The 27,682-nt window shown below is 44.6% G+C and overlaps 1 protein-coding gene across 2 annotated transcripts in view; it reads left to right on the top strand.

The window, feature by feature from the left end:
• Positions 1-27,682, top strand: part of Prkcb (protein kinase C beta) — a 239,535-nt gene that overhangs the window by 28,907 nt on the left and 182,946 nt on the right. For both annotated transcript variants that reach the window (XM_059267354.1, XM_059267345.1), the window contains exon 3: positions 7,176-7,258. In XM_059267354.1, the coding sequence (XP_059123337.1) occupies positions 7,176-7,258 (83 nt within the window). The remainder of the gene's footprint in view (positions 1-7,175; positions 7,259-27,682) is intronic.

Genomic DNA, 27,682 nt, shown 5'->3' with positions numbered 1-27,682 from the left:
CAGATGCTAATTTTATACCACTAACCCAGTGAGAATTGGGTAGAAGAGGAAGATCAAGGTCAAAACAAAAAGTATCACTGGATCCCCCTGTACCCACCTGTTCAAAGTATAATGAATGTATTGTGGTGGTTAGAACTGAACATTTGGGAGTGAAGCAGATTGCAGTCTCGATAGTTACCCCATGGAGGTCTCTCGGAAGTGTCTCTGCTTTAGCCGTCTGGTGCTTATAGCATCAATCATGTATTTCTGATCCTTAGCTAGTGTATTAGTTTCCTAAAGCCACTGTAACAAATTCAAAGACATACAGGCACCTAAAATGGCATGAAGTTAGTTAGTGTCGTACAGCTCTGGAGACCGAAAGTCTAAAAATGGATCTGTTAGGACTAAAGTCAAGGTGTCAGCTGGCTGCTTTCCTCCTGGGAGACCGGAGGGGACGTTCTGTTCCTTGCCTTTTCCAACTGCTGTGGACCACCCACATTCCTCGATCATGTTCCTTCTAGCAAGAACACGACACCAACCTCTGCTTCCACCATCACAGCTCACCCTCAGACTGGCCCTGGAGCCTCCCTCTTAGGACTCTCGTGGTTCTATGGAGTCCACTCCAATAAGTCAGTATCATTCCCCTTTGCGGGGTCCTTAGCTTAATCACATCTGCAAAGGACGTTTTTCCTGGTAAGGTAACATTCACGGTTCCGAGGGCCTTTCATGTACAAGGGAGGTGTGGAGATGGATGGAGCTTGAGCCCCTTTCTCACTCCTCGCTGAGGCTGAGTTGCAAGACACAGGCCACTTTCTACTTCCCCCCAGGCATCCCTATCACTCACCTAGACCAGAGGCATTCGTGTTTGGGACCTCACCAGTAATCTGCACAGGTCTCTAGACTGGGTTCCGAGGGTGCCAGGCTGGAGGCTTTCCCATCCCTGAGAGCAAGGAGTAATTAAATACACCATGAAGCATGTAGGGAGTCTTGGCTTCCTCCAGCTACCTGTGTGGAAGTGGGACCTGGCACATTCAGCAGCTCTGTATGTAAATACCTCCTCTTTAAGAAAAGCCAGTCTGCCCCTGAATTTGCCAAACAGAAATGAGGGGGTGTTTATTTGTATCACAAAGGGATTTAGTTTGTTTCTTAAAATAGGCAGCCGTAGTTAGTCCTCTTTAAAAGCGAGTTTTAGTTAATGGGGAATTTGATTTGCACAATTTTGCAGAAACAAAACCACTTAAAGGAGTTACCTGCACCACAGCTCTTCAGCTTCCAAAATCTGTCTCCAACTGCTGGGGAGAGTGACTGGCCCACTCAGGTCACTCCTCCTCCTCCTCATAGGGCTGGATTCTTTATTTTTGTGCTAATTGGAGAACTTACCATGGTGGAATGTGGAAGAACCATTCAGGAGCCACCTCTACCATGATGTAGTTACACTTTCTTCTCTTCCTGTGGCTCATTCTTTTGTTACTTCATGCACCAGACGTGTATTTCCTGACTATCAGTTATGTGTGACTACTAGGAACTGTGGTAGACACTAGGAAAGTGCAGGATGATGTGCTGTTGATTCCTGGTGCCCTGACAGAACAGACAAGGATGAAGAAGGTCCTGACTTATGCTTTGGAGGTTTTGAAGAAAGGTCTAGAACAGTGGTTCTCAACCTGTGGGTTGTGACCCCCCTGGGGTCAAACAACCCTTTCACAGGGGTCATTTAAGACCATCAGAAAACACAGAGATTTACGTTACATTTCATAATGGTAGCAAAATTACAGTTATGAAGTAGCAAAAAAAAAAAATAACGTTATGGTTGGGGTCACCACAACATGAGGAACTGTATTCAAGGGTCATGTCATTAGGAAGGTTGAGAACTACTCTTCTAGAATAAAATGACTGCTTTAAAATGGGGGAAGAAACTTTCCTAATTCATTCTGGGTCAAGGAAGAAATCCAGGCCATAATGATAGACCGTTTAGAAACTTAATAATGACACTAAATGTAAAACATAAATACAGCCAAAACTGTACTTAAGAGTTTGAGCCTGAAAAATCTTTCAATTTTTAATGAAGAAGAATGAGAATAAATTCACTGGATCGTCCATTCAAGCAGCTTTGGGAGGCGTACATGATGGGAGCTGGTGTTTGGTGGTTATTTGAGGTATCGATGGCATAGTTCTGAGGGTGGACACCACCACCATGATATGGGAACTGCTTCTCTCACTGACATATTTCAGAGAGGGAGACCAGATAATGTACCTGAATACTCTAGTTTCAAATTGTGGAGGCACCCCCAGAACCTAGCCACGGGGGTCCAGAGTTCCTGTGCCTAACTAGTAAGTAGCACAGATACACCGTCATTGGGAAAGCAGAGGCAGTGTTGGAGAAAATCCTGGCAGAACAGACCACCAAACCCATGACCATCCTTCTGAGGGTAGGACACTAACAGAAAACACTCAGCCTGGTAGTACGGGCCTGCAACCCCAGCCACTTGGGAAATTAAGGCAGGAAAGCCCGACTAGGCAACTTAGTGAAAACCTGTCTCAAAATAGAAAGGGTTAGGGAGATGGTTCAGTTGGTAAACTGTTGCTGCATCAGCGTGAGGACTTGAGTTCAGATCACCACCACCCTTGTGAAAGCCAGACACGGTGGCTGACATCTGTAACCCCAGCACCTGGGTGCAGAGACAGGTGGATCCCTGGAGTGTGGTAGCCCCTAGTCTAGCAGAATCAGTGAGCTAGCAGGGTCAGTGAGAGACTCTGTCTTAAAAATTACTAGCTGATTGACCAACTAACTAACTAAGGTGGAGAGCTACTGAGAAAGATATTCAACATTGACTGCTCTCCACAAGTCTGTGTATGCATATGCACAACACAGACACAGACAGACACACACACACACTCACACGCTCATGCAAACACATAAAACAGATAGATACATAGTTCTATGTACAGTAGTTTTCTAGCATGCAAGTGGCCCTGTGTTCCGTACCTAGCACTAAAAAGAAGTACATTAAACATATAAAATAATAGACAGCAAAGGTTAGTCTGTGGGGAAACTATGAGTCCCCATAACAATATGACTTGAGGAGAGATTGATAGGATCAATGTCACACCAGAGTCAGACGCTACACTGTAAACACATGGGCAATTTCCAAGAAAAACACAAACTCAAAGTCATTCCGAGGAGTCATGAAAAGCATCTTTGGTGGTTGTGAGGAACTCCTAGAAGGAGAAAGGGAGAGAGAGGTGATACTGGCTGGAAAGGATAGCTATCAGCACTTTATTTCCTGGTGTTCCGAAAGTTCTAGATGCAGAAATATGATAAAGAGGGGGAAGGAGGCATATATGTGAGAAAGGAGAAAAGAAAAATAACACCGCTTTCTAGTTAGGATTCTGAAGGCAACTAAAACCCCAAATCAATGGTTATGAGTTTTAAAAAGGCTCCCAAATCTGCACACTGGGATTGCATTACTCTTCTACATGTAAACAGCAAACAGTTGGAAGACACAACGAAAGATGCACATTAAAACCGGATCCCTCAGATGGTCCACTGTAAGAACTGCGTAGGGACAATATGGAGAAAATTAGAGGCTCTCTGGGAGATACGAAACAAGACTTCTTTTTAACAAGGAAGCAATCAATTCCCAGAAGAGTGACTTGCTTTTGTAAAAGTGTCAATTATCTTGAATTTTAATTTTGAAAATGTAAGGTCAGTTCAATGAAAGTCCCAATTATTTTGTCTTATTTTATTTTTGGAGAATAGGGATTAACTTACTGTGGTTCCAATACAATTCCCCTTGGTATTTTAAAAACCTTGATAAACTGCTTCTGAAGTTCACTTGGAAGAATAAACCCGCAGCAATAGCTAGAAAAACACTGGAAATGAGGATAATGAGGATGGGCTCACGGTGTTGGGGCACATGTCATAAAGCTGCTGTAATTACCCCCACCCCCTCCATTGCCATACTTCCTGTCAGATCAGTGGACAAAGCTGAGGGCCTGAGGAGAAGCTCAGCATATATAATTATTGAACACTTAATAAACTTGCCATTGGCAATCCATGCAGAAGGACAGAATTATTCAATCCAGGAATTATTGTCCCAGGCTGCTGGGACAACTGGGTACCTATGGTGGGGTTAGATTCCCAAGGCTTACTGGATTTCAAAAAAAAAAATTACAGATGGATTAAAGAGCTTAAAGTCAAAATGGCATCAAATGCATATTTTTAAACATCCTCACACGCATGATTTGAGGAATGGAGAGAGTCCCCATTTGGCTGTTTGTCCAAGCAAACTCAGAATGCTTTCTTTACACTTTTCCTTACACTGCTTGGAAAGCTGTACATGGCATTTTTGATCTTATTTTATCCTTCATTGTTCATTTTTGTTATTGTTAGTATTCTTAGTGTTTGGGTCTTACACACGCTCTGCTATTGAGAGGCACCCCCAAACTTAATTCTTAAACAAATGTATTGTTGTGGTGTGTGTGTGTGTGTGTGTGTGTGTGTGTGTGTGTGTGTGTGTGTGCGCGCCACAGCATTTGTGTGCAGGTCAGAGGATGGATTTCAGGAGTTAGTTCTCTCCTACTGTGGGTTGCTGGGAGTAAGCAGAAATCGGAAATCGTCAGGCCCACCCAGCAGGTGCTCATATCTGCCTAGCCATCCTGCCAGCCATCCCCATCTTAATTGTTCACACACTTAAATTAGCCTTACATGCAGTTCATCAGCATTTTGCACACTCTCCTGGGGAACGTAGGCTGCGGCGCATTCGGCACGGCCATCCCTCCCATCCTGGTGTTTTGTAACTTAGCCTCTCTCTGTTGATTTCTGTCTCCATCTTAAAATTTTATTTTATGGAAGAATCAAGCATATATAAAAGAAGGCAGATTGCCATTAAATCCTCATAATGTCTACCAGGAAGGTTTAATGATGAGTCATAATGATCAAGTTTCTTTCTTTCTTATTTTCTTTTTTTTTTTTTCAATCTATTGCCCCCCTGAGCACACCGAATTACTTTGAGTTGAATTATTTTATCCATAAAGCTTTTAAGATGTAGCTCTCAAAGACAGATACCGTTAAAATAACCGCCATGCCACTACCATACCAAAGGTATTTGTTCTCTAATATCGATAAGAATAATTGCCTAGTATCATAAAATCCAAGTGAATAGATCCGTTTTCCTGATTGTCTCAGTAGATTTTTAATATTGCTGTCTTATTCAAATTAGGATTTAAATGACATATGCATAATGTCTTTAGTCAAGATGTTTTTTATATTTCTTTGGATGTAAGTTTCTCTTATTTTCTCTCTTTTTCTTTCCTTGTTTCTTACGTGTTGGCGACTCCATATTGGTTTTTTTTTGTGCAGCTGCCCACGTTCTGGGGACTTGAAAGAGGAGGCAGTAACTGCCTCCCGGTAACATCATCTAACACACGCCTGGCGTTTGTACTGTCTGTGAATTTGTAGTCGAACCCTTAAGACTATCCCTGGACAAATGTTCACGGACACTGTGCACTGTCGGTACCCGCGGATGGCGGGCTGCACAATCACAGCTCTCTGAGTAGCTTGAACTTTTCTGCTCCGTTTGTTGACTATGTGCTTTACAAAACTTCTGAGTTGGTCCCTAACGGGGTCCATCCTCTAGGAACCCAGGAGTCTAGAGGATGTAAAAGATCTGAGAAACAAAACTGAAAACTGTCCATTTTATGATGTATATACTCACCATCCCTTCCTCAAACCACGGGAGCCCTGAGACAGTGAAGCCGTACCATAGATGCATCGAACTCTCATGGTTTCAAATGTACATTGATTTGTTTCTGGTTACAAATTACAAGCAGCATGGCTGCCTCACTGTCCTCCCTCCTCCTCTTTCCCTCCTCTTTCTCCCACCTCCCCTCTGCTTTCTGTCACCTTCTGGTCCCTTTTCCTCCTCCTCCTCCTCCTCCTCCTCCTCCTCCTCCTCCTCCTCCTCCTCCTCTCCTCTTCCCCTTCCTCCTGCCCTCCCTTTTATCTTCCTCCTTCCTCCCCAGGCTGCCCCCTCCTCCTCTTCATCCCAGAGTTTCCCACTTGCTAGGCAGGCACTCCACTGAGCTCCACCCCCAGCCTGGAGCCTGTTTCTTCTCCGCCCACACTGACTTGACACTGATCTGGTGAGAGGAACGCGCCTCTGCCATTCTTGCTCACTGTTCCTCCACATGCTTCCTGTTCTAATCATCCCTCCAGGTAGGAGTCTAACGCTGAAAGACACATGTTTCTGATGTATTACGGACCTAAATATCAGCCAACTGCTTCATCTGGTACTTGATCTAAAAAAAAAAAAAAGCACCCTATTTCCAAATCAATAAAGGACCAGGCACTTGAAATGATCTTTAAGGGGCTGTAACTTTGGGGTATATGTGATTCTTAGCACACTAGTTATGTTATTTTATTTTATTTTTTTTTTGGTTTTTCGAGACAGGGTTTCTCTGTGTAGCTTTGCGCCTTTCCTGGAACTGGCTTGGTAGCTCAGGCTGGCCTCGAACTCACAGGCATCCACCTTCCTCTGCCTCCCGAGTGCTGGGATTAAAGGCGTGCGCTACCACCGCCCGGCTTATGTTAATTTTTAATGTGTATGCAAGTGTATGTGGTGTGTATGTGTGTGCATGCATGCTCACATGTGTATGAGTGCAGGTGGAGGCAGTAGAGGTGAATGCATGCATGCATGCATACATGCATTTGTGGTGTGTGTGTGTGTGTGTGTGTGTGTGTGTGTGTGTGTGTGTGTGTGCATTGTGGAGGCCCAAAGTTGGCATATGATGTGTTGCTCAACTGCTCTCTACTTTCTTTATTGAGGCAGGGCTTCTCTCAATTTGGAGCTAGTCCAGCTAGATAGTGACAATGGGGATGCCCATCTCGGCCTCCTGAGGGCTGCTAGGATTACAGGGAGCCACCTTGCATGCCCAGTGGGGTCTGGGGATCAGACACCACTCTTCACAACTATGCGCCAAGTCCTTTACTCACCGAGCTGTCCCTCAAGCCCCCTACTTAACTTAGACAACTAATGCCTGCACAGGATGTCCCATCAGTGTACCCAACGGAGGACATAAGGTAGAAGCTGATGTTATTTTTGCATGATGTCTTCACATGGAGCAACCTAATGGCTTCTTCTCCCTCTCCTCCCGTTTCCCTCCCTCTCTCCTCCCCACTCCTGTTCTCTCTTTTGCAGTCTGCTGCTTTGTTGTGCACAAGCGCTGCCATGAATTCGTCACCTTCTCCTGCCCCGGTGCGGACAAGGGCCCAGCCTCTGACGTGAGTACCCAGTAGCAGCCAACCCTTCCTGGTGTGCAGTCACTTTAATAGGTTTGCTCTCAGTGGAGGCAGGTGGAGAGGGAGTGTTGCTGGGCAGGGAAATGGGTAGGTCTCCACTGTGATTCTGGCTAGTGACTAGCTGGACACTGGGGCCTGGAGATGGATGGGCACTACTTACTCACTAGTGCTCCCGTAAGAAGGCAGCTTTTCCATACATTTTCCAGTCCTTTGTTGGGAGGTCTTACTATCAGGGTCCACGAATCAGAAGAATGGGGATTGATCCTGCTACTATTCATCCCAAAGTATTAGCTGGGTGCGGTAGAACACACTATAACCCCACCCCCAGAAAGCTGAGGGTTGTGAGTGACAGGTCAGCCTGGGCTACACTGTGGGATCCTGTTTCAAAAAAGCAAAAACAAACAAATAACCAAGGTGTGACTATTGCCAGTGGGACAGGAGATGCTTGTAGTGATGAGAATTTTTTCATTTAATCACTATATATTTTAGTATGTATTGAGAAAATATATTTAGTAATAGTTTCATACATCTGGTATGGATATAAAAATTCACATCTAAGAAAAATTATTTAGGTTAAATAAAGATAAATCGACTTAAAGACAGTATCATGTCACTGATAAGCTGAGTGATGTGAGGGTAGAAAACCTGAGTGTTTTGGTGTAAGCTTGTCTGAAGTTTGGGGTATTTGTTGGCTCTCTACACAACAGGCATTCTGAGCCCTGACTTTCTTCCTTCCTTCTGCCAGAGGCCACCACTATGCTAGATGGTGAAAATGCCTGATACTTGTTTTTTTAGGCTGTCGGATTGCTGATAAATGAACACACACAACCTGAGGGGCATGGGAGAGGGCTTCTAGGGAAAAATCCTTTCCTGTAAGAAAAATACATCCCTCATCTCTTCTTTTGCTCTCTAGGACATTTTGTGTGTGTGTGTGTGTGTGTGTGTGTGTGTGTGTGTGTGTGTGTGTGTGTGATGCTTAGAGTTGTGGCAGGCTTTCGGGGCTAATAAAAGAGAGATCTTGAGCATAGTGCCTCCGAAGGGCAGGCTGAAGAAACCTACTTCATTGATGATGCTGAAGGAGGGAATCACTTCTGAGTCTTCTTACCCTGCAGCTGGACGGACAGGTGAGGTAAGAAGTTGGCTGTTTGTGGCATGCAGCCCAGATGCCCTAATTGATAGGGCTTTGTACTATGCAGTCCCACACTGCCCAGGAGCCAGCTAGCTCTTGTACTTTATTTCTGCTTTGCTTATCCTGGAATTCTTCTAATTTGTCTTTGTCTCCCACACCAGCCTTGTTCCCCACTTAGAACTGATGGCTGACTCTGCTGGTTGTGGTGGTGTACATCTTTAGTCCAGCACTCAGGAGGCAGAGGCAGGCAGATCTGCGTTTGAGGCCAGCCTGGTGTGCAGAGCAAATTCCAGGTCAGTCAGGGTTACATAGAGAAACCTTGTCTTGGAAAACAAAACAAAACAAAAAATAATTGGTGGCTGACCTCAGCTTGCCCCAAATAAAAAGGGGCAGCCTTCTGTCACTGAATTTCTTTGACTTCTGCTACTCTTCGGCCAATGGTCATCCACTTAGCATTTTGCTGCAGTTCAGGAGTGGGGTGTAGTGAGGGTTCAGATGATGTCTGTTGCCATAACAACAAGACCAGTCCAGTCTAGAGTTTGTGTTGCTGATACTTGGCTTGGGAAATGTGATGCTTGAGGTTGAGAACTCCAAGGAATGGGAACCTTCCAAAGTTCTTCCAGGTCTGAGACAGAACATTCATTTATATGAGATTATATGAAAGGGAAGGCTTTTGGCTTCTGATATCAAAACACCCAAGGGTAGACCTGGCATCATAAGTCAAGCTATTTCGGTGAAATTCTTGGGAGTCTCCTTCTTCACGTCTTGGATCACAGCATTCCTGTGTTTGATTCATTTTTAGGAAGATTTTCTTCCTATGAGAACATGATGGCTGTGGTTCCTTTCCAGCAACTCCAGCAACCATAGATCACAGTGGCCAGAAGGATGGGCTATGCTGATAGGCAAGCTCTGTTCACGTGCTGTGGTGGTCTGAATGTTTTGTCTTTCTTCAAATTCATGTTGACATTCTAACCCCCAAATGATGGTATTAGAAGCAAGACTTTTAGGAAGTGATCTGGTCAAGAATTGGGGGGGGGGGAACCTTCATGAATGGATGGCATCCACACCTTTAGAAAAAGGACCTGAGAAACGTCTCATCCCCTCCACCATATGAGGTACACCAACCGTCCTAGTTAGGGTTCCAGTTGCTGTGAAGAGACACCATGTCCAGAGCAACTCTTAGAAAGGAAAAACATATAATTAGGGTGGCTTACATTTTCAGAGGTTCAGTCCACTATCATCATAGTGCAACATGGTGGTGTGCAGGCAGACATGGTGCTGGAGAAGTAGCTGAGTGTCCTACATCTTGACTTGCAGGCAACAGGAAGAGAACTGAACATGGGGCGTAGCTTGAGCACATATGAGACCTCAAAGTCCATCTCCACAGTGACACACTTCCTCCAACAAGACCACACCTCCTCATAGTGCCACTCCCTTTGGGGGCCATTTTCTTTCAAACCACCACACCAAGGCAAGAGCAAGGTAAACAGAAATGGGCTCTCACCAGACACTTGGTCTGCCATTCCCTTGATCTTGAGCCTCTTGGCTTCTAAAATCATAAGAAATAGTTTTGTGATTTAAAAGTCACCTATTTTGGTTTGGCAGCCCTAACAGACTCAAACAGGAAGTTTTGTGCCAAGAATGTTTGTAGACGAATAGAAATTCAGGGGTGAGTTTTACAAAGTGACTTTGGGGTTTCTGAAATTGTGGCAAGGTTCCCCAGATGGCTGTAAGGATCCTCAAAATCAGCACCAGTGTATGCTGTTCCCCTGATGGCCAAGATCCTGGCATCAAGTGGTGGCAGTTAAAGTGGTACCATTCACAATTACTCCTGGTGACCCATCTGGAGACATGTGGGTTCCTCTCTCCAAGAGGATGTCCTCAGATGGCCTGGACACCTTGGCTCTTCTGGGAGAAATTCTTCCACCAGACAAACACTAATGGCTCTACTTTAAGCTTCTTATGCCTCTGACAGGAGTAATGGAACTTGCTGGGTAAAGAATGGGGTCTCTCCTAATGTGGGGGGAAAGGAAACGTGTGCCTGGAACACAGGGCTTCTCTCTGGCACCACCATAACTTGTGGTTAAGGTCTATAGAAAACTCTAGTAACCCAACCCAGGCAGGATTACATGGCCCAGACTCTTTAGGGATGGAGCTTTAGATCACTCTGTTAGACAAAGAACCACTATCAACTGAGGTTCTTGATTGACAGCAGAAGGAACATAGAATGAGTAGAAGAGAGTTACAAGCAAGTTACAGTCACCTATAACTTTGCAACCAGTTGTAGAAATGAAGACTGTAGTTCCCATGTGTATTTTGTTATGAATAAATTTGTGGACATATGCACCTGTATTAAGCAAGTATCTGATTTCTTTCTCCTCTTAGTCTTTTGTCGTGTAAGATTAGATGCGTTGACTTCATGTCAGTACTTAAGTTGTTAATTTTACATTTTAGTATTTAAGTACAGAGTGTCAAGAGAAGAGTCATCAGCACTCAGTGACCTTACGTCATTCCTGAGGGAAGAGAGTAGGGTGCTTGTGGTTAATTCAGATCTAATGGTATCGTCAAGTGGAATTATGACTTCGTTGTTCTTTATTCTGAAATAAAGTATAATCCAAAGAGGCGGATACCAAGTTCAGAAAGGATAGACTTACAATGGTTGATTTTTCAAGTAGCAGCTTGCCTGGGTTAAGAGATGCCCCAAGAGCTGGTAAAACAATTTCTAGGTGGGTCTTTGAGGGGATTTCCAGAGAGCTTAGTGTTCAAATCAGTAGACTGAGTAAGAAGCATTGCCCTTATCTGTACAGGTGGGTAGCATTCAGTCTGTTGAAGACCCAGGTAGAAGAAAAGGCAGGAAAAAGGTGAATTCACTCCCTGTTTGAACTAGGGCATCTACATTTCTTCTGCCCCTCAATATCAATGCTCTCAGGTCTGAGGTCTTCAGGATGGTCCAGGATGAATACCATGACTTTTCTGCTTCTCTTGCCTTTGGACTTGGCTTTGGTGGAAATGTACTACTGAGCCTCTTAATTCTCCAGTTTGCAGATGGTAGATCATAAGATTTCTCAGCCTCCATCATCATGTGAGCTGATTCACATAACCAATCTATATATCTATAGCTACATCTCTCCCCTGGGCTCTGTTTTCCTAATACATGTACCTATTCCCAGAGATGAGAGTTTGTATGCTAATTCCATGGTTAAAGAGTGGGGATAGAGCTGGGTGGTGGTGGTGCACGCCTTTAATCCCAGGACTCAGGAGGCAGAGCCAGGCTGATCTCTGTGAGTTCGAGGGCAGCCTGGTCTACAGAGAAAGATCTAGGACAGGCACCAAAACTACACAGAGAAACCCTGTCTTGAAAAACAAAAAACAAACAAACAAACAAACAAAAAAGAGTGGAGATAGATGGCCTCTTAGAGGCACCCTAGAAAATCAGTATTGTTCACTGGTTTAAACTACAGACTATAGATTCAGTCCTCTTAGACATAAACCTGTGTAACCTTGGGGTAGTTATTTTAAATCTCTTAAATTCTTCAGCCGAAAAATGGATAAAAGGATAGCCCCTGCCTTACAGCATTGTTATGAATGTCAAATGTTTGATTATCTATGAAAACTCCTAAAGCAGTGTTTGGTAAGGCTTTACATAGATGATGACGATGATGTTGATGATGATGATGATGGCAATAATGACAATGATGACTATGACTACTTCAGTGCATGTGGGTGGGTAGCAAGAACAAACCAAACAAGTCCAGAGAATGAACAGGCTTTCTGTTGACCATCTGGCAGTCTTTCCTAGGAGTGTGAAGGCTTCATAGGTAGCATAAAGAGCAACCCTTCTCTGTATGAATGGGGAATGCAGCTATCCCCTGCTTTAGGCATGGGGACAGCAGAGAGTGCTCTCACAGTCCCCATGCATCGGATTTGGCAGCCTACTTGCAATGACTCTCTCTCTCTGGATGCTATTCCAAGAAGGTCTGTTGGCAGCAAGAATGATGAATTGGTCCAGACTCCTGAACTGGCTTGACTCGGTTCATTGACCTTTTTTTCTGCCTGTGGTTGGAGACATGATTAAAGACCAGGGCACACCTGCTTGTCCACCTGGACAGGCTGTCTTTGGTGCTTCTGGCGCTCTACAGATCTAGAAGGGTGTCCTCCCCTCCTGTGTGACCTTGAAGGACCAAGTGTGCAGCTTATGAAGCAGAAATGCATGTTTTTGTCTAGGGAAAAGACTGTTCAAGGCTCCATCCTATGTTGTTTGCTATTCCAAACACCACCTAAGCTGGGATGTATTCTGGTCATCATTACAGCTTTATACTTGTGTGACATTACTCTATAGATGGAGTCACACTGTGATATACTGAGCCAACTTCTGTCCTAATGAACCTAGCTACTGATCCAACCATGCAATGGCATTCACAGTACTCACCGTTGGAAGGCCTCAAAACACGGCAGAGCTCATAAATGGCATCTACTCTTCCTTAGGCCTCTTTCTTCTTCTTTTCCTAACATTACAGATTTTTTAAAATTCATTTTTATTTTAATTCTTATACAAAATTTATAATTTATTTATTTTTGGTTTTTCAATAGAGGGTTTCTCTGTGTAGCCCTAGCTGTCCTAGAACTCGCTCTGTAGACCAGGCTGGCCTTGAACTCACAGAGATCCACCTGCCTCTGCCTCCCAAGTGCTGGGATTGGCTTGATCACAGTCTTTCCCCTCCCCAAGTTCCTCTCAGATCCTTCTTACCTCCATACCCAACGCAACTTCATGTTTTCTGTCTCTCTCAAAAAGGAAAATCAAAACAAACAGACAAGCTGAAAACAACAAACTAACAAGACAAAAACAATAACAGAACAAAATTTTGTCTCCTTTGCCTTCTCAGTCTCATCGGATTGAAAACTGTCATTCTCTCTGAGACATCTTAGAGTCAGTTTCTGGAGCTTCCATAGCATGACTTAGGGGCAGAGTCAGGTTACAAAGCACCAGAACAAGAAAGGGAGGAAATATCTTCGAGGGATGGGAATGGCCGAGTCAAGTGAGCTTTTTGCCCTTGCTAGCTGTAAATAAGTCAGGGGGCAGTCTGTTGATTATGTTAGTGGTAGCTAAGAGCACATACATGGGAGTCAGACATGTCTGAATTTGGGGCCTGGCTCTACCCAGATTCTCATTGTGGAAATTTGGGCACATCATTTTACTTTCCTGTGCCTTAGTTTCTTTATATAAAATAGGACAGTACCAACCACATGAGCTATAGGGATACTTTTTAAATGTATTGAAAATGGAAAATGGAAATGGGAAAGGGCTAGCAAAGGCAAATGGGTTAATAGCAAAAGCATCACAAAGCCCTTGCTTAAAAGTGCTTCACACAGCATGTGGTGAGCCTTTGATATAGTAGCTTAGGGTCTTTCTATTGGTCTATCTCCTTCCCTACTCTGGGTATATGGAGAATCCTCCACAGTCCCTGGTCCAGAGCATACCAGCATGATATAATTGCCTTTCTATTTCCATCTTCATTATTTTATATAAAAGCTCAAATTCTGTGATGCAATGCTGGGAATTCAGTCTTTGCAGCCAGGAAGCACTGGTGTCAGATTCCTTCCTACTCTGCCACTTACTGCTCCTGTGACCTTGTTAAAATAACTCAAATTTCTGTAACCTTTAGTTCATATCTTTAAAATGGGGAGGGTAATACCTAAATCCTAGCGGTAGGCACCATGAGAAAACTGCCTAGACCACACCTGAGATAGTATCTGGCCCAGAGCAGCACTCAATAAATGGTTTAAAAATTATTATTAATATCTAGAGGTGTCTCTACTGCTCCGGAATGAATGCAAGCCACCCTCTGACCTGCCAAAGAATAATGACTAATAAAAATAGCACTAAGTATTGAACCGGGGCCCTGGGCCAGGCAGTTCAGAGGTGGAAACTCACTCCCTAGGTAGTTTGTCAATATTTTATAGTCTTAGAAGTAGTTTGTGATTTGAAAATGGTGAAACCTGACCCCTTTGCCCTAAGGATGACAATTCTAGGAATTCTCGCTAAGGGGTTATTTAAGGATAGGTGCATTTATTTAGCTAGAATGACATTCATCCCATCAGTATTTATAGCGATTGAAATTTGGAAGTGACTCAAGCAACTACTGATGAATGCTTATGTAAGAGAAATCTATCTCATCCTCATAATGGAATCCTGGGCAGCAATTATGTATCAGTGTCTGGGGTGACAGAGCTGGTGTAGATCTTAGCTGATCCAGTTCTTATGCAAGTACATAGGCCTTTCAGAGTGAATCAAAATGCATGCTTGAAGTTTGTACATTATTATATGTAAATTATATTTTAATAAGAGCCATGCTGACTAAATGTTGGTGTAGGAATACTGTCATTATTTATCTCTTTTTAAAAAGCAGATAGTTAACTTTAGAAGTGTGTCAGGCATCAAAAACATAAAGTATTATATTTTTATAGTATTTAAAATATCATTTACAAGCTGGGCGTGGTGGTACATGCCTTTAACCCCAGCACTCAGGAGGCAGAGGCAGGTGAATCTCTGTGAGTTTGAGGCCTGGTCTACAAAACAAGTTCCAAGACACAGAGAAACCCTGTCTCAAAAAAACCATAAATATCTACAGATCTATAGATAGGAAACAGTATCTTAGATAGGCACTATTTAATATTAGACATGTAATATTTAATATGTACTATGCAGTATTCTATGCATATAAAAATCAGAAGCCACATTTCCTAAACCTATGTTGGTGGCTCACTGAGTTGAGCAGAGTGGCACATGCACATGATCTCTCATCACTCAGGAAACTGAGGCAGGAGGATGGCAAGCTCAAGGCCAACATGGGCTACATAGTAAGACCCCCATTTCAAAAAATACCTGCCTACTTTCTTTTCCCAGTTTCTGTATGTAGAACTCTGAAGGTCACTGGGGGATACTCTGAGGCTGGTCCTCCCATTTGGGTAGGGTTGGCACTATCTCATCTCTAGCATAAACTCAGGTTCCCAGTTCAATTCAGTGAAGACTGAGCACCAGTAGAGGCTTGGGTGTAACAGAAGGACTGTAAAAAGGCTTCCAGACGCTCCTGAGAGCCTCTGTTCCCACAAGTGAGCATCTTCTGGTGTTCCTGACAATATTCTGATCATCCATACAGATGTCATGACCTCAACTCACATGTGGCCCAATAAAAGGAGAGGAAGTCTTGACTACTATGCTTGATCCATCCATTATAGTCTGAGTGACAATAGGAAAAACGGAAAAGGCTTATCACGTCCTCTGTGATAATGTCCAGGGTCCTCAACTCAAGAAAGCAACCTAAAAGCTGCTCTCCTCTGAAAGCCTGTGCTGCTAGGCTTTACATAACACCACGTGGGGGCATCTGTAGCTCACTTTTAGCAAGGAAGCAACAGATAGGGCTGAGACATGACTATGGCACCATCATCACATCAGAACAGCTATGTGACTTTCTCAATAGAGGCCACACACGTTACACAGTACAGTGTCTTCTTCCCCTTCTCTCCCTCCTCTCTCATTTATCTATTATTTATCGACATCAGAAAGTACACCATCTTGCTAAAATCACATCCTATTTATATAACACTGCAGTCTATGGCTTCTATATTCACAGCCAAAATACTCAGTAACCACGTTGTGCGTTACCGAATGCCAAAAAGATGCCTCAGAGGGGTGTGTGGTGGAGGTGTCTGGAGGATTGTCCTATCTAGGTCAAATACCCAAAAGGCTGCCATATATACAAGCTTTTTAGTAACTCTCAAGGGCAGAAATTCGATCTGAGGACCAGCTGTGTAGGATAAAGAGGAAGCTCAAACTAGTGAACTGCTTTCTGTAATGGTTATCAACCCCCATCCCAGTGGAATGACCAACTATGGGGCATGCTCTACAGGCTGTATTCATGGTAGTTACACATTTATACTTGTGGGTCCCTAAGAAGTCCCACTCTGAGAACAGAGGCAATAGAGGGAATCTGAGGTTAAGTCACCCTTCTCCCAGGAAAGAACCAATTAACCGGCCCACAACTTAATCTGTATGTCATCTAGCTGTTGTCTCATGTTTTCTGTAAATTATAAGAAAGTTATAGACATGGTGGAGAGAAATTAGATTCTTTCCCTTCACAATTTGACCAAGTTCTAAATGACTCCATTTTCCTTTGTAGATTTCTGTTTCCTAATTTCTTTTGGAATCCAGGGAAACTGAGGTGGGGGGCTCTGGCCCTAAACTTAGTCCTCAGTTCTGTCACTAGTTAGTGATGTTGGGTTGCGTCCAATCGAAACTGCCTTTAATTATCTGAAGTGAGAAGAGTTCCTTGGCCAGGAGCTTAGTGTTGAAAGGAAACATGAGCAGCCACACCAGCTTCATCTGAGTCTCACTCTTGGGTCATTTGGGCCCTAAATTCAAACTCCACAGGGAGCGAGACCGTTTAGTCAAGACGGCACTCCCTAAACAATCAGGAATGAACTTTGAAGGAGCTGCCTCTAAGACAAGGAGCTGAGAGGGTTTTCAAAGGGAATGGAGGGCCTGCTGTGGAAAAACAGAAGCAAGATGTTGAACAGAGCAAAATACCACAGTGCACACTCCAGTTTCTGAACACTGGGCTGGAGAGATGGCTCGGCGATGAAGAATGCCTATTGCTCTGGCAGAGGACCCAAGTTTAGTTCCCAGCACCCACATCAGGGTAGCTCACAACCACCTGTAAGTCCAATTCCAGGGCATCTGATACCCTCTTCTGGCTTTTTTCTCTGGATGGACACACACACACACACTTTAAAAAGAAAACAATATCTAAATGCTACTTTAAAAATTGCACCCAGTGCCCAGTATTACCTGGATAGTCTGTTAAAAGCCTGAGAATCTATATTTTTAAAATATTCTCAAGGAATTTTAATGAGCAAGTAGGCAATATAAGCAATATATACAGTGTTTCTGAGGCCAGAGTAGTTGGATTTGAATTCCAGATTTGCCTCTAACATGAGCTAGCTAGCTGCATAACCTTTCACCTCCATTTCCATTTCTGGAAAAGGAGAAGAAGAGCTCTGGCCTCATGGGTTCCAGGTGGGGATTAACTGAGAATAACCAGAGTGAGAGCTTCCCCCTACACCCTGTGTGTTGTACATACTAAGTATAATTTCCACCAGTGAGCCTTTGAAGACTTAGGTGACGAGTGTGCAGTCTTATCCTGGGCATGACACACATCTATTCTGCTTTCCTCGAAAGAGAAACCCAGAGTCCCCTCCCTTGGTGCATTTGGGAGCCAGACCTGATAAACTGAGGATTTGGGGTGAGTGTAGTTCTTTTGACTGTTGAGTGAATCCCACACTGGTCTGCTCTGTGGGCCGTGGGCCGGCGGCGGCAGCCTCTGCTGTGCGGAGTGAGCTCGCCAAGGTCAGAGTGAACTTCTTCTCAACAGCCGCCTGTCCCTCACGGCCCCAAAGACAGAGCTTCATGCTGTGGAGGCAGAAGCAGATCCACAGTGCTAGAGGGGCAGAGAGGGGAACCAGCTGCTTCTGCTGCTCTCGTGGAGTAAGCCCGAGCTTGTGAATGAATGATTTCAGCTCCTCCTGGTCAGGGTAGGTTGAAGACAGAGCAGAACTTGTCTCAGAGCCTAATGAAAGCCATTTCCAGAAGCCTCTTGCCTCTGACCCTGCCAGCCCAGGGAAGCGGGGAAGGGGAAGTGAAAAGTCAGGTGACTCTGGAGAGAGCACCGGACTCTGGAGTCAGGAGACATGACTTCTAATCTTTCTGTCTTTGACCTTGTGTGTTGCCAAGCGCTCCCTCACCTTATGTGGTCTAGGATTCTATTATTTAAAGCATTAAGGGCTGGGAGATGGCTCAGTGGGTAAGTGTGCTTGCTGAGTCTGGACCACTAGCTCTCATGTAAAAAGCAGGGCATGCCTGTGACCCCAGTGCTGCTGAGGGGTGCAGACGGGAGGATCACTGGGGCTTGCTAATCAGCCAGCCTAGCAGAGAAAAAAAACAGCAAGCTCCAGGTTCAGTGAGAGACCCCATCTTCAAAGCATAAGGCAGAAAGTGAGAAAGCAGGACAGTTGGGGTCTTTCTTTGGCCTTTACTCACAGGCAAGTGCACATGCACTCATAGCACACACACACACACACACACACACACACACACACACACACACACACACACACAATCAGAGCCAGAATTCATTGATATGATTCTATTCTAAGCATGATACACACAATAACTCTTCACTTTTCATTATACATTAGAAAACAGGTTCTCATTGTTATCATACCACATTTCACACATGAGGAAGTTGAGGTACTCAGGCTTGCCAAGGGATTTATCCAGAGACACACATGACAATGAGCAAGCCCACATCTGGCCCTCAGCCCCATCTTATTAACTAGCAACTTAAACTGCCTCGCACCCTTGCACAATCCTGACTGCAGCAGCAGCCCTTTTCTTTGCACGTGTCCTGTCAAGACTTGGTGACCCCCAGTCTCAGGTCCACTGCGTCCAGATACACTCGACATCTCTCACTGCTGGACCAACACGATTCCTTTTCTGAGGAATTTAGAATTTGGACTCAAAGCTGTTGGCTTTAGGCTGGGCCAGTCACACATTTCTGAAAACGGTTTATTATATGTGAAAAGTATCAGGCTCGATGAATTTCCACATCTAGAATTTTTCTTTGTAATCATGAGCCTCTTATGCTTCTTCGGTCCCCACACCTCCAACCCCATCCATCAAGTTAACCATTACCCAGGCGACCAACGGTTTGCCTGTTTTCTCCTCGGGCAGCGATTTTATTTTGCAAAGAACATTTCATAGATTGAGCCTCTTACTAAAGCTGAAGTGTACAAGTCATTAGTATTGACTGTGGGTCCCCTGTTGTGAAGCAGGTCTCTAGAGCTTGTTCAGCTGGCTTGACTGCCACTTTATGCCTATTGATTACTAGCTACTCATTTCTCTCTCAGCCTCTAGCAACCAGGCTTGTACTCTTTGGTACTATGTGTTTGACTGTTGCAGATAACTTCATACAGTACTTGTCCTTCAGTGGTCAGCTTATTTCACTTATCATGGTGTCTTCAAGGTTCATTTATGTGATTTTGTATTGCAGAATTTCCTTCTCTTTTATGGCAGAGAGAGATTTGATTGTACAGACATATCACAGTTTCTTTATCCATCCATTCACCGAAGGACATTGTTTCTCTGCGCCTTGACGGTTGTGGCCAGTGTTGCAGTGCACATGGAGGTGTTGACCTCTGCAAGATCTTAATTTTAGTTCTTTAATTTTTTTGTTGTGTTTATTTGTTTTATTTTGTATGTAGATATTTTGCCTGCATGTATAAATGTGCACCATGTGTGTGGTTGGTGCCCACAGAGGTCAGAAGAGGGCATCAGACTCCATGGAGGTGGAGTTACAGGTGGTTGTAAGCCATCAGGTGGGTGCTGGGAATCAAACCCAGGTCCTCTGTAAGAGCAACAAGTGCTCTTAACCACTGTACCATCTCTCCAGTGTCTTAATTTCAGTTATATTGTATAGATATCTAGAGACTACTGGATCATATGGTTGTATGGTTGTCCAGTTCTCTCTCTCTCTCTCTCTCTCTCTCTCTCTCTCTCTCTCTCTCTCTCTCTCTCTCTCTGTGTGTGTGTGTGTGTGTGTGTGTGTGTGTGTGTGTGTATGTGCGCACATGTAGATTTACACGTGGAAAGTAGAAGGCACCTTCAGGTGTCATTCCTCTTCAGGCATGATCTACTGTGCTTTTTTGAGACAAGATCTCTCACTGGCCTGGGACTCACTCATTGGCCTAGGCTATCTGGTGGGCAAGTCATGGCAATCCACATGCCTCTTCTTCCCAAGCACTGGGATTACAAGTGTGCACCACCTTGCCTGCTCTTTTGTGCAGGCTCTGGGCATCAAACTTGGATTGTTATGCATGTGTGGTAAGCACGTGTCCGGGACTGAGCCATGTCCCCAACACCCCAGGCCATTCCATTTTTTATGTTTTATTGAATCTCCTGTGTTTTGTGGGCTACAGGCTTGATTACACATTCCTCCAAAGAAAGTACAGAAGTGACCAACAGGCCTGTAAAGATGCCCAAGTACAATCAACAGGGCTACGAAAATGTCACAATGAGATCTACTAAAATTTAAAATTGCAAGAGGTTCAGTGTTTCAGATCACCAGAGAAATGCCAATCAAAACTACACTATGTCATTCCATATCCATAAGGATAAAAAAGATAAATAATACTTAAAACTCCAAAGGCTCACAGGTGAGGATGTGGAGAAGTTAGAGTTCTTGAGCTGTGTTGAAGTGGGTGGGAGTACGAAATGGTGCAGCCACTTACAGACATGTTTGCATGATTGAACTCTCCCCAGTAAAATTTTACAGTTGACCCGCTGTGTATCTGGTGGCTTGGCTCAAAGCTTTGTGTGTGACCACGTGACTTTATAAGGATGTATGCTATTAATCAGAATGTCCAACTTCAAAGCCAGCGGAGGCCAGTCAGGAAAGTAAACAAGCCAAGTGTGACGATAGGGAGTGTCCACCTGGCCCATCACGCTGGCCTGGAAGCTCTCACTTAGCTCTATTCCTCACTCCAGTTCTTTTCGGGACCATGATCTAGATTTCCCAGCTTTGCCATCCAAGCCTGAAATTTCCTACATTTAGATGGAGGAAACAATTTGAGAATTACCACTGTACTGTTTTTGTTGTTGTTTATTTGTTTTTTTTTTTTTTTTCAAGACAGGATTTCTCTGTGTAGCCCTGGCTGTCCTGGAACTCTCTCTGTAGACCAGGTTGGCCTCGAACTCAGAGATCCACCTGCCTCTGCCTCTTAAGTGCTGGGATTAAAGGAGTGTGTCACCACTGCCCAGCTGTTTTTTGTTTTGTAAGTCATGGTCTTATGCAGCCTGGGATGCTCTTGAACTTGCTAAGGATGACCTGAACTTCAGATCCTTCACTTCCTGAGCTCTGGGATAACAGGTATCACCAGCACACTCAGTTTATGCAATGGTAGGGATTGGACCCAGGCCTTCATGCCTGCTAGGCCAGCATTCTACCAGCTGAGCTGCACCCCTACACTCACTGTGGTGTGTTTTTGAAACATAGTTTTGGGCTGGAATCATCCCTGGACCTCCAGTTTACAACTTCTGCATGTGCAGGTGGAGACAGTCAGTGGAGGATACCTCAGGAAAAGAAGAGGAAATACAAATTTAGTCAAAGGGGCTGCTTCGGGGTGATGGGAGGGGTCTATCTTCTTCCACACTGTTGTTGAGGTTTGGATGGCCTGGGGACATTCATTTTCCTGACGGTGGCACACAACAAGGTGACACCTACTACAGTGCTCCTGCTGTTGGATCCTCCATGTGTCCAGTGGGATCTACAGGAGTAAGCCTGGCTGCTTGTTTCTTCTGAAGGCTTTGAGGGGAGTGTATTCATCACTCTGAATATTTGTTAGGTGCTCCTCTTTGCCAGGAACAGCATGGGACCTGCTAGAACTCACCTTCCCTTCCTGCACTCAGTCAGTTGCCTAGTTTCCTAATCAGACCTTTCTCCACACATTTTAAAATGTAGTCATGTCTGTCTGTCTACTGTCTAGCTATTGATCTGTCTCTGTAGTAGTGCTGGGAATGAACCCAGAGTTTCAGACACGCTAGGCAATAATTCTACCAATGAGCTCCACCTCCATCCAGACTCTAATTGTGTGTATGGTATCTGTGCAGTAATATGCAAGAGCATACTCTTATGTATACATCTGGAGACCAGAGGAGAATGTCAGGAGTCCTTCTCTAGGACCCTCCATCTTATTCCTCTGGACAGGATCTCTCATTGAGCCCAGAGCTAGGCTGGCAGCACTAACTCCTAACAATTCTTTCTCTTGTCCCCATGCCCCATAATTGAGGGGGACCCTGCAGGTGGTCATGGCAGGCAGGGAAAGGAACCATGAAGAGGTGATCAGATTGACTTCAACAACCTGGATCTAACCTTGGGGAGTCTGATGCCAGGCAGTGTATTCCCAACAAACTTAAACACAGTATAATTTAGAAAAAAGTTTCCTGGTGTAATACAATTCCCGGTACACAAAGCAGTGTAATTACAGTGAAGCCCAGCTCAGGGTGCATGTCATTTCTTCTAAGATGGGTCCTTGAGATGGGCTGCTTGTACTAGCTTTAGGGCCTAGGGAAGGATCTGGTGTGGTCTCAGTCATACAGATGGCATAGAAGTCATCTGGGCTCTCAGCCACCTCAGGCCCTGGCTGTGGGAGCTTGGGGAGCCCCTGACTATACAGATAATGTAAGGGTCATTTAGACTATTAGGTATCTCTAGTCCTAGTTGTGGGAGCTTGGGGAGCCCCTGACTATACAGGTAATGTAAGGGTCATTTAGACTATTAGGTATCTCCGGTTCTAGTTGTGGGAACTTGGAGAAGTCCTGGCTATATAGATAATATAAAGGTCATTTAGACTATTATGTATCTCCAATCCTAATTGTGGGAGTTTGGGGAAGTCCTGGCTATACAGGTAATGTAAGGACCATTTAGATTACTAGCCACCTCCAGTCCTGGTTGTAGGAGTTTGATTTGGCCTGGCCCAACAGATAACTGAGCTTGCCAGGCTGTTAATCACTTCTAATCCCCAGGTTTCTGAATGGAAGAACAGGTTTTACATCTTTCCCACTGGAAAGACAACCCTATGTGTTTAGCATTCCTGGTTTCTCTGGAAATCTGTGGCACAAAGACCTTCATGTTGTGCTCCCAACATATCATGTTGGGGTTGCAGGTGCTTGTGGGGCCACATGCAGTTTTTTTCTCCTTTGTGTGTGTGTGTGTGTGTGTGTGTGTGTGTGTGTGTGTGTGTGTGTGTGTGTGTTTGCATGTATGGAAAGGTGTGTAGAGGCCTGGGGTTGGTGTTAGGAGTCTTCCTTGGTTCTCCCCACCTTACATATGTAGGTTGCTCACCCACAGACCAGCCAGATTGCTCTGAGAACCCCATCTTCTCTTCCAAGAGCTGGGAGTCCAAGCTGACTGTCATGGCCACTGTGAGTTTTCATGCATTCTGGGGATCTGAATTCAGGCCCTCATGTTCACACAGCAGGTACTCTTACCAACCACTTTTTCAAACTCTATTTCTCTCTCTCTCTCTCTCTCTCTCTCTCTCTCTCTCTCTCTCTCTCTTTCTCTCCTTTTCTTTTAATTTGGGGTATGGAGAGGAGAGCCAGGCCCAATTGCCCTTTTCTCAATCCCAGACTCATCATTTCTACATATCAAAAAAAAAAAAAAAAAGAAAAGAAAAAGAAAAAGCCCTTAAAAAAACTTCATGAGAATCGGGCATTTGTTTGGCACCTTTCCCCAACTCCTGGGCTGAAATAGATTCTCTCCTATTTTTAAACAATACCTTCTGGTACTCTCAGTGGCAGTGTGAGATGAGGGCAGAGTAAAGTGTACAGGTTCAAGGGTGTGGTCCTGCATGGTAAAGAAGAGCATGCAGTCCAGAAGAAACACTCCTGGGGTCGGGTCTCACCTATGCGTTTTTCTCTTGTAGAGTAGGAACACCGATAGTCAACCCATTCCTCGCAGTTGCTGAGTTAGAACAGTGTGGCGGAGATGCCTGTGCAAGCTGTCCCTGCAACAGCGACAGTTATTACTTCCCCACCTCCACCGGACTCTGCAGTTCTCTGCAGGAGAACGGCTCAGGTCTGTGGTTTGATCCCTCCCCACCAGGACAGGGGTGGTATGTGGCAGCTCCAGCAGATGAGTAGAGCCGGGCCCTCCAAATGGCCTCTGAAGGATGAAGGCTTTCAAAACTGGACCTCAGTGCCAGCATGCACAGAGTCAGTGCTCCTCACTTAGGGCTCTTGTGTAGGTGGACCTGATTGATGGCTTGGGGTCAGAGTTGTGAGGATAGGAGCCTGCAAGCGCTGGAGACCCAGGGAACCGGGAGTGGATGATGGTCCACTGGCATTTATTTGCCTTAGCAGCATTTTTAGCAGTGCCAGGGATTCCTGTGTAATTCACAAACTCTCTATATCTTGTCCTCTCAAAGATCCTTCTGCCTTCCTAACACAGAGACCTGGGTGTGTCCAGTGCTCTGTGTCACAGGTGCCTCCTGGAAACCAGACACCTCCCAGTGTGCCTAGAAATCACACTAGAGCTTCTTTGCAAGTGCAGCCACCTCGTGTCTTGCATCTGGATGGTCTCCATTTAGTTGGGGGATTCAAACCACATCCCTCAGCCAGAATATGGCATCTAGGGGAAGCTGGGTCGGGAGCAGAGGGGATGGGCATGCATGTTTTCTGGCAATGGAAGACTTATTTATAAGTGAGATTGTTGTCTACTGCAGTGTGACTGTTTCCTGAAACCACTGTGTGCTTCGAACAGTGACTGCACTGAGAGGCCTCCCTGGGGAGGAGGCACTCTGGAACAGCCTTGACCTGAGGTCAACGGTACTTATAGGGGAAAACCCAGCGGTCCCTTTTGTCTTCTGAAGGAGGAACTGAGCCTGGACCTTAGAAGTGACTTGTGCAAGATCACAGATGTCATTTGCATTAAGATAACCTGGGTTAGGTATATGCTCCGTACTAGTCACGACACTGGGCACAATAAAATTGTGATTTCATGAGCCTTCACAGAACTAGAAAGCAAGAGCATTTGTTTATCGTATGCAGCAAACATATGGTGTCCACTGTGTGCCAGGCACTGTGTGCCCTTTTAATCCATAGAGTTCTCAGATCCCCCATGAGGATTCCATGCTGTTATTATTATTTAAAATTTGGGGGAGGAGGCAATATTTCTCTACATGACCCTACTAGCCTGAACGTGCTATGTAGTCTAGACTGGGCCCTAAGTCATGATCTTCCTGCCTCAGGCTCCGGAGTGCTAGAACCATAGGTGTGTGTCGCCATGCCTAACTCTTTCAGCTCTAAAGTAGAGGAAATGAAGAACAGAGAAGTTGGGGGAGCTGCTGTAGATCACACAGCTCTTAAGTCACTGAGTCGGGAGTAAACCGCAGTCTGGACTTACTGGGCCTGCCACTAAGCTACAGTGTGTTCCACACGGTGGCTCATCACTATGTGGAAGCAAGCCCAACGCTAGGTGAGAAGTCACTGGGCTAATTTCAGGCACTCACTTGATAGAAAGGAGGTGGCATCTCACCCTTCATAATTTGGATGCACAATGGGAGCTGGACTTCCTGAAAAGTCACTTAAAGGTGGGGCTGAATTTATTTGGTTAGGGTGGAGCTTGCTCTGCCCGCTTAGCCTTCCAGAAGGAATATATTCCGTGTGTGCTGTGGAGGACTCCCATTCTCTCCAGTGAGCCCTGGGCTCCATGCTTGGTCTAGCTAGCCGAGAACACTCCCCATAAATCCCAAAGTGGACACAGCTAGCTTACCTCGAAGGATGGGTGTCTACTAGGAAGAGCCACAGGAAGAGCAGTGTCGCACCTCTCTCAAGCAAGGCGTACTATCTGGTTAGAACATCAACCCGCATATAACTCTTCTGCGTTTTACCGGCCACTGGTTACCATAACAGGATGAAAATTCCAGTTTAAATGCAAAGAACTAATTAAAAAGAGAAAATACATAGAAATAAAAGAGTTTAGCCCTAACTACAAAGAGTTCAGTGGGAAGTACTTTTCTGAAGGAACATGAAGAAAAACTCAAATTAATTCCGAATTCATCGTTGCGCCCCCCACCCTCTCCCAGGTTCTGCATCCCCTACCATCCCACTTTGCTCAGCTGTAGCACGCCCCTCTGCTAGCTGCTTGTCCTCAGTCCTGATCAGCTCCCTTCCTTGTTCAGCTCGGGTGGAGAGCCTGGGTTTGGATACTCTTAGGGCTACTGAGCTGGCCCTGTTGTTACAGGCTAAACAGAAGGAGCCCTAAGTGGGGCAGTCTGGAGGGCTGCTGTATAGGCGTGTTGAGTATCATATAACTCTCTAAAGCTAATCAAAGCTTTAAAAGTTTAAGGAGAAAAAAAGATAGCCCAGGAATGCTGGGGAGGGATGGGTGGTTCAGTATTTTTGAGATGCCAAGATGTCACAAACCTTTCATATATTAAAATAGCATGTTTGGAGGTAGGAACAGAGAGATCACTGGAGCATAAGGGAAATTTAAAAGTGAACAAAAGATCCATAAGAAATTAGCACGTGATAAAAGAGACATTTCAAACCAGCAGGGAGAAAGATGCATTCCGTGTGTGTTGTTACGACTGGCTAAACTCTAAGAAAGGAATGAACGTCTTTTCTCAGAGCTCATATTAAGATGAATTCCAAGGGAAATCATAATCTTAGAATAAAAGATGGAAAATGTGGAGGGACCAGAAGGAAATATTGGAGAGGGATTTCTAATTATGACAATAGGATAAGACCCAGAAAGAGAAAGAGAGATCTATGCTTTATTACACGTGTGCATATATGAAAACATACACACACCACACATGCATTGTACATGCATACCACACATGTACATATACACATACACACCACATACAGATGCAAATACATACACATACAAAGATATCCACATATATACATATACATGTACTCCCCCCGACATGCTCTACATACTGAATAAAGATCATCAACAGGAATAAAAGGCAAATGAAGAACTAGGAAAATTTTATATTGTGAGTGAATAATTAATATCCTTAATTAATACATGGGAAAATTTGTTACAAGTAATTAGAAAGAAATGAACTTGAATTTAAAAATGGGCAAATGAAGGCTGGGGATATAGTCAGTGGAGAAAGCTCTTGCCTAGCACAGGCAAGGCCCTGGATTTCGTCTCTGCACCATAGAAAGGGAAGGGGTGAAGAATAATGAAAGGAAATTAACAGTAGCCATGGATACTAATTAAATGTATATTTCCATCAGTTACTGCTGGGCGGCTCCCATGAAATGTCTCAGCAAACTCTCTTGTTTACCTAGGAACTAGGTTTTATTATTTTGTAAACCGTTTCCAATGACAATCTAAATCTGAATAATTTGTCCGGAGTGAAAGAGCTAACTGCCAGAGGCAGGAGTGAAGTTTGGAAGTGGCTATCCTCTAGCCCCTGACACTGACTTTGACCATGTATGTGCTGGGACCCAGGAAGTCATCTCTAGAGTTCTACCAGGTTTACAGGTGAAAGTTCATCCTTGAAATTGAACAGTCACTTACCGGGAAGAGGGCAGGGACTAGAGCCATTTAGCAAACCCCCAATCACCTCACCCACATCTTTTACACCCTCTATGGGTTTTACTCATTCTCTTCTGCAAGAACCAAACATAGCGCCCCCTCTCTCTT

This window comes from Peromyscus eremicus, chromosome 1 (assembly GCF_949786415.1).
Source record: "Peromyscus eremicus chromosome 1, PerEre_H2_v1, whole genome shotgun sequence".
Lineage (NCBI taxonomy): Eukaryota > Metazoa > Chordata > Mammalia > Rodentia > Cricetidae > Peromyscus > Peromyscus eremicus.
This window is presented reverse-complemented; position numbering and strand designations above follow the sequence as displayed.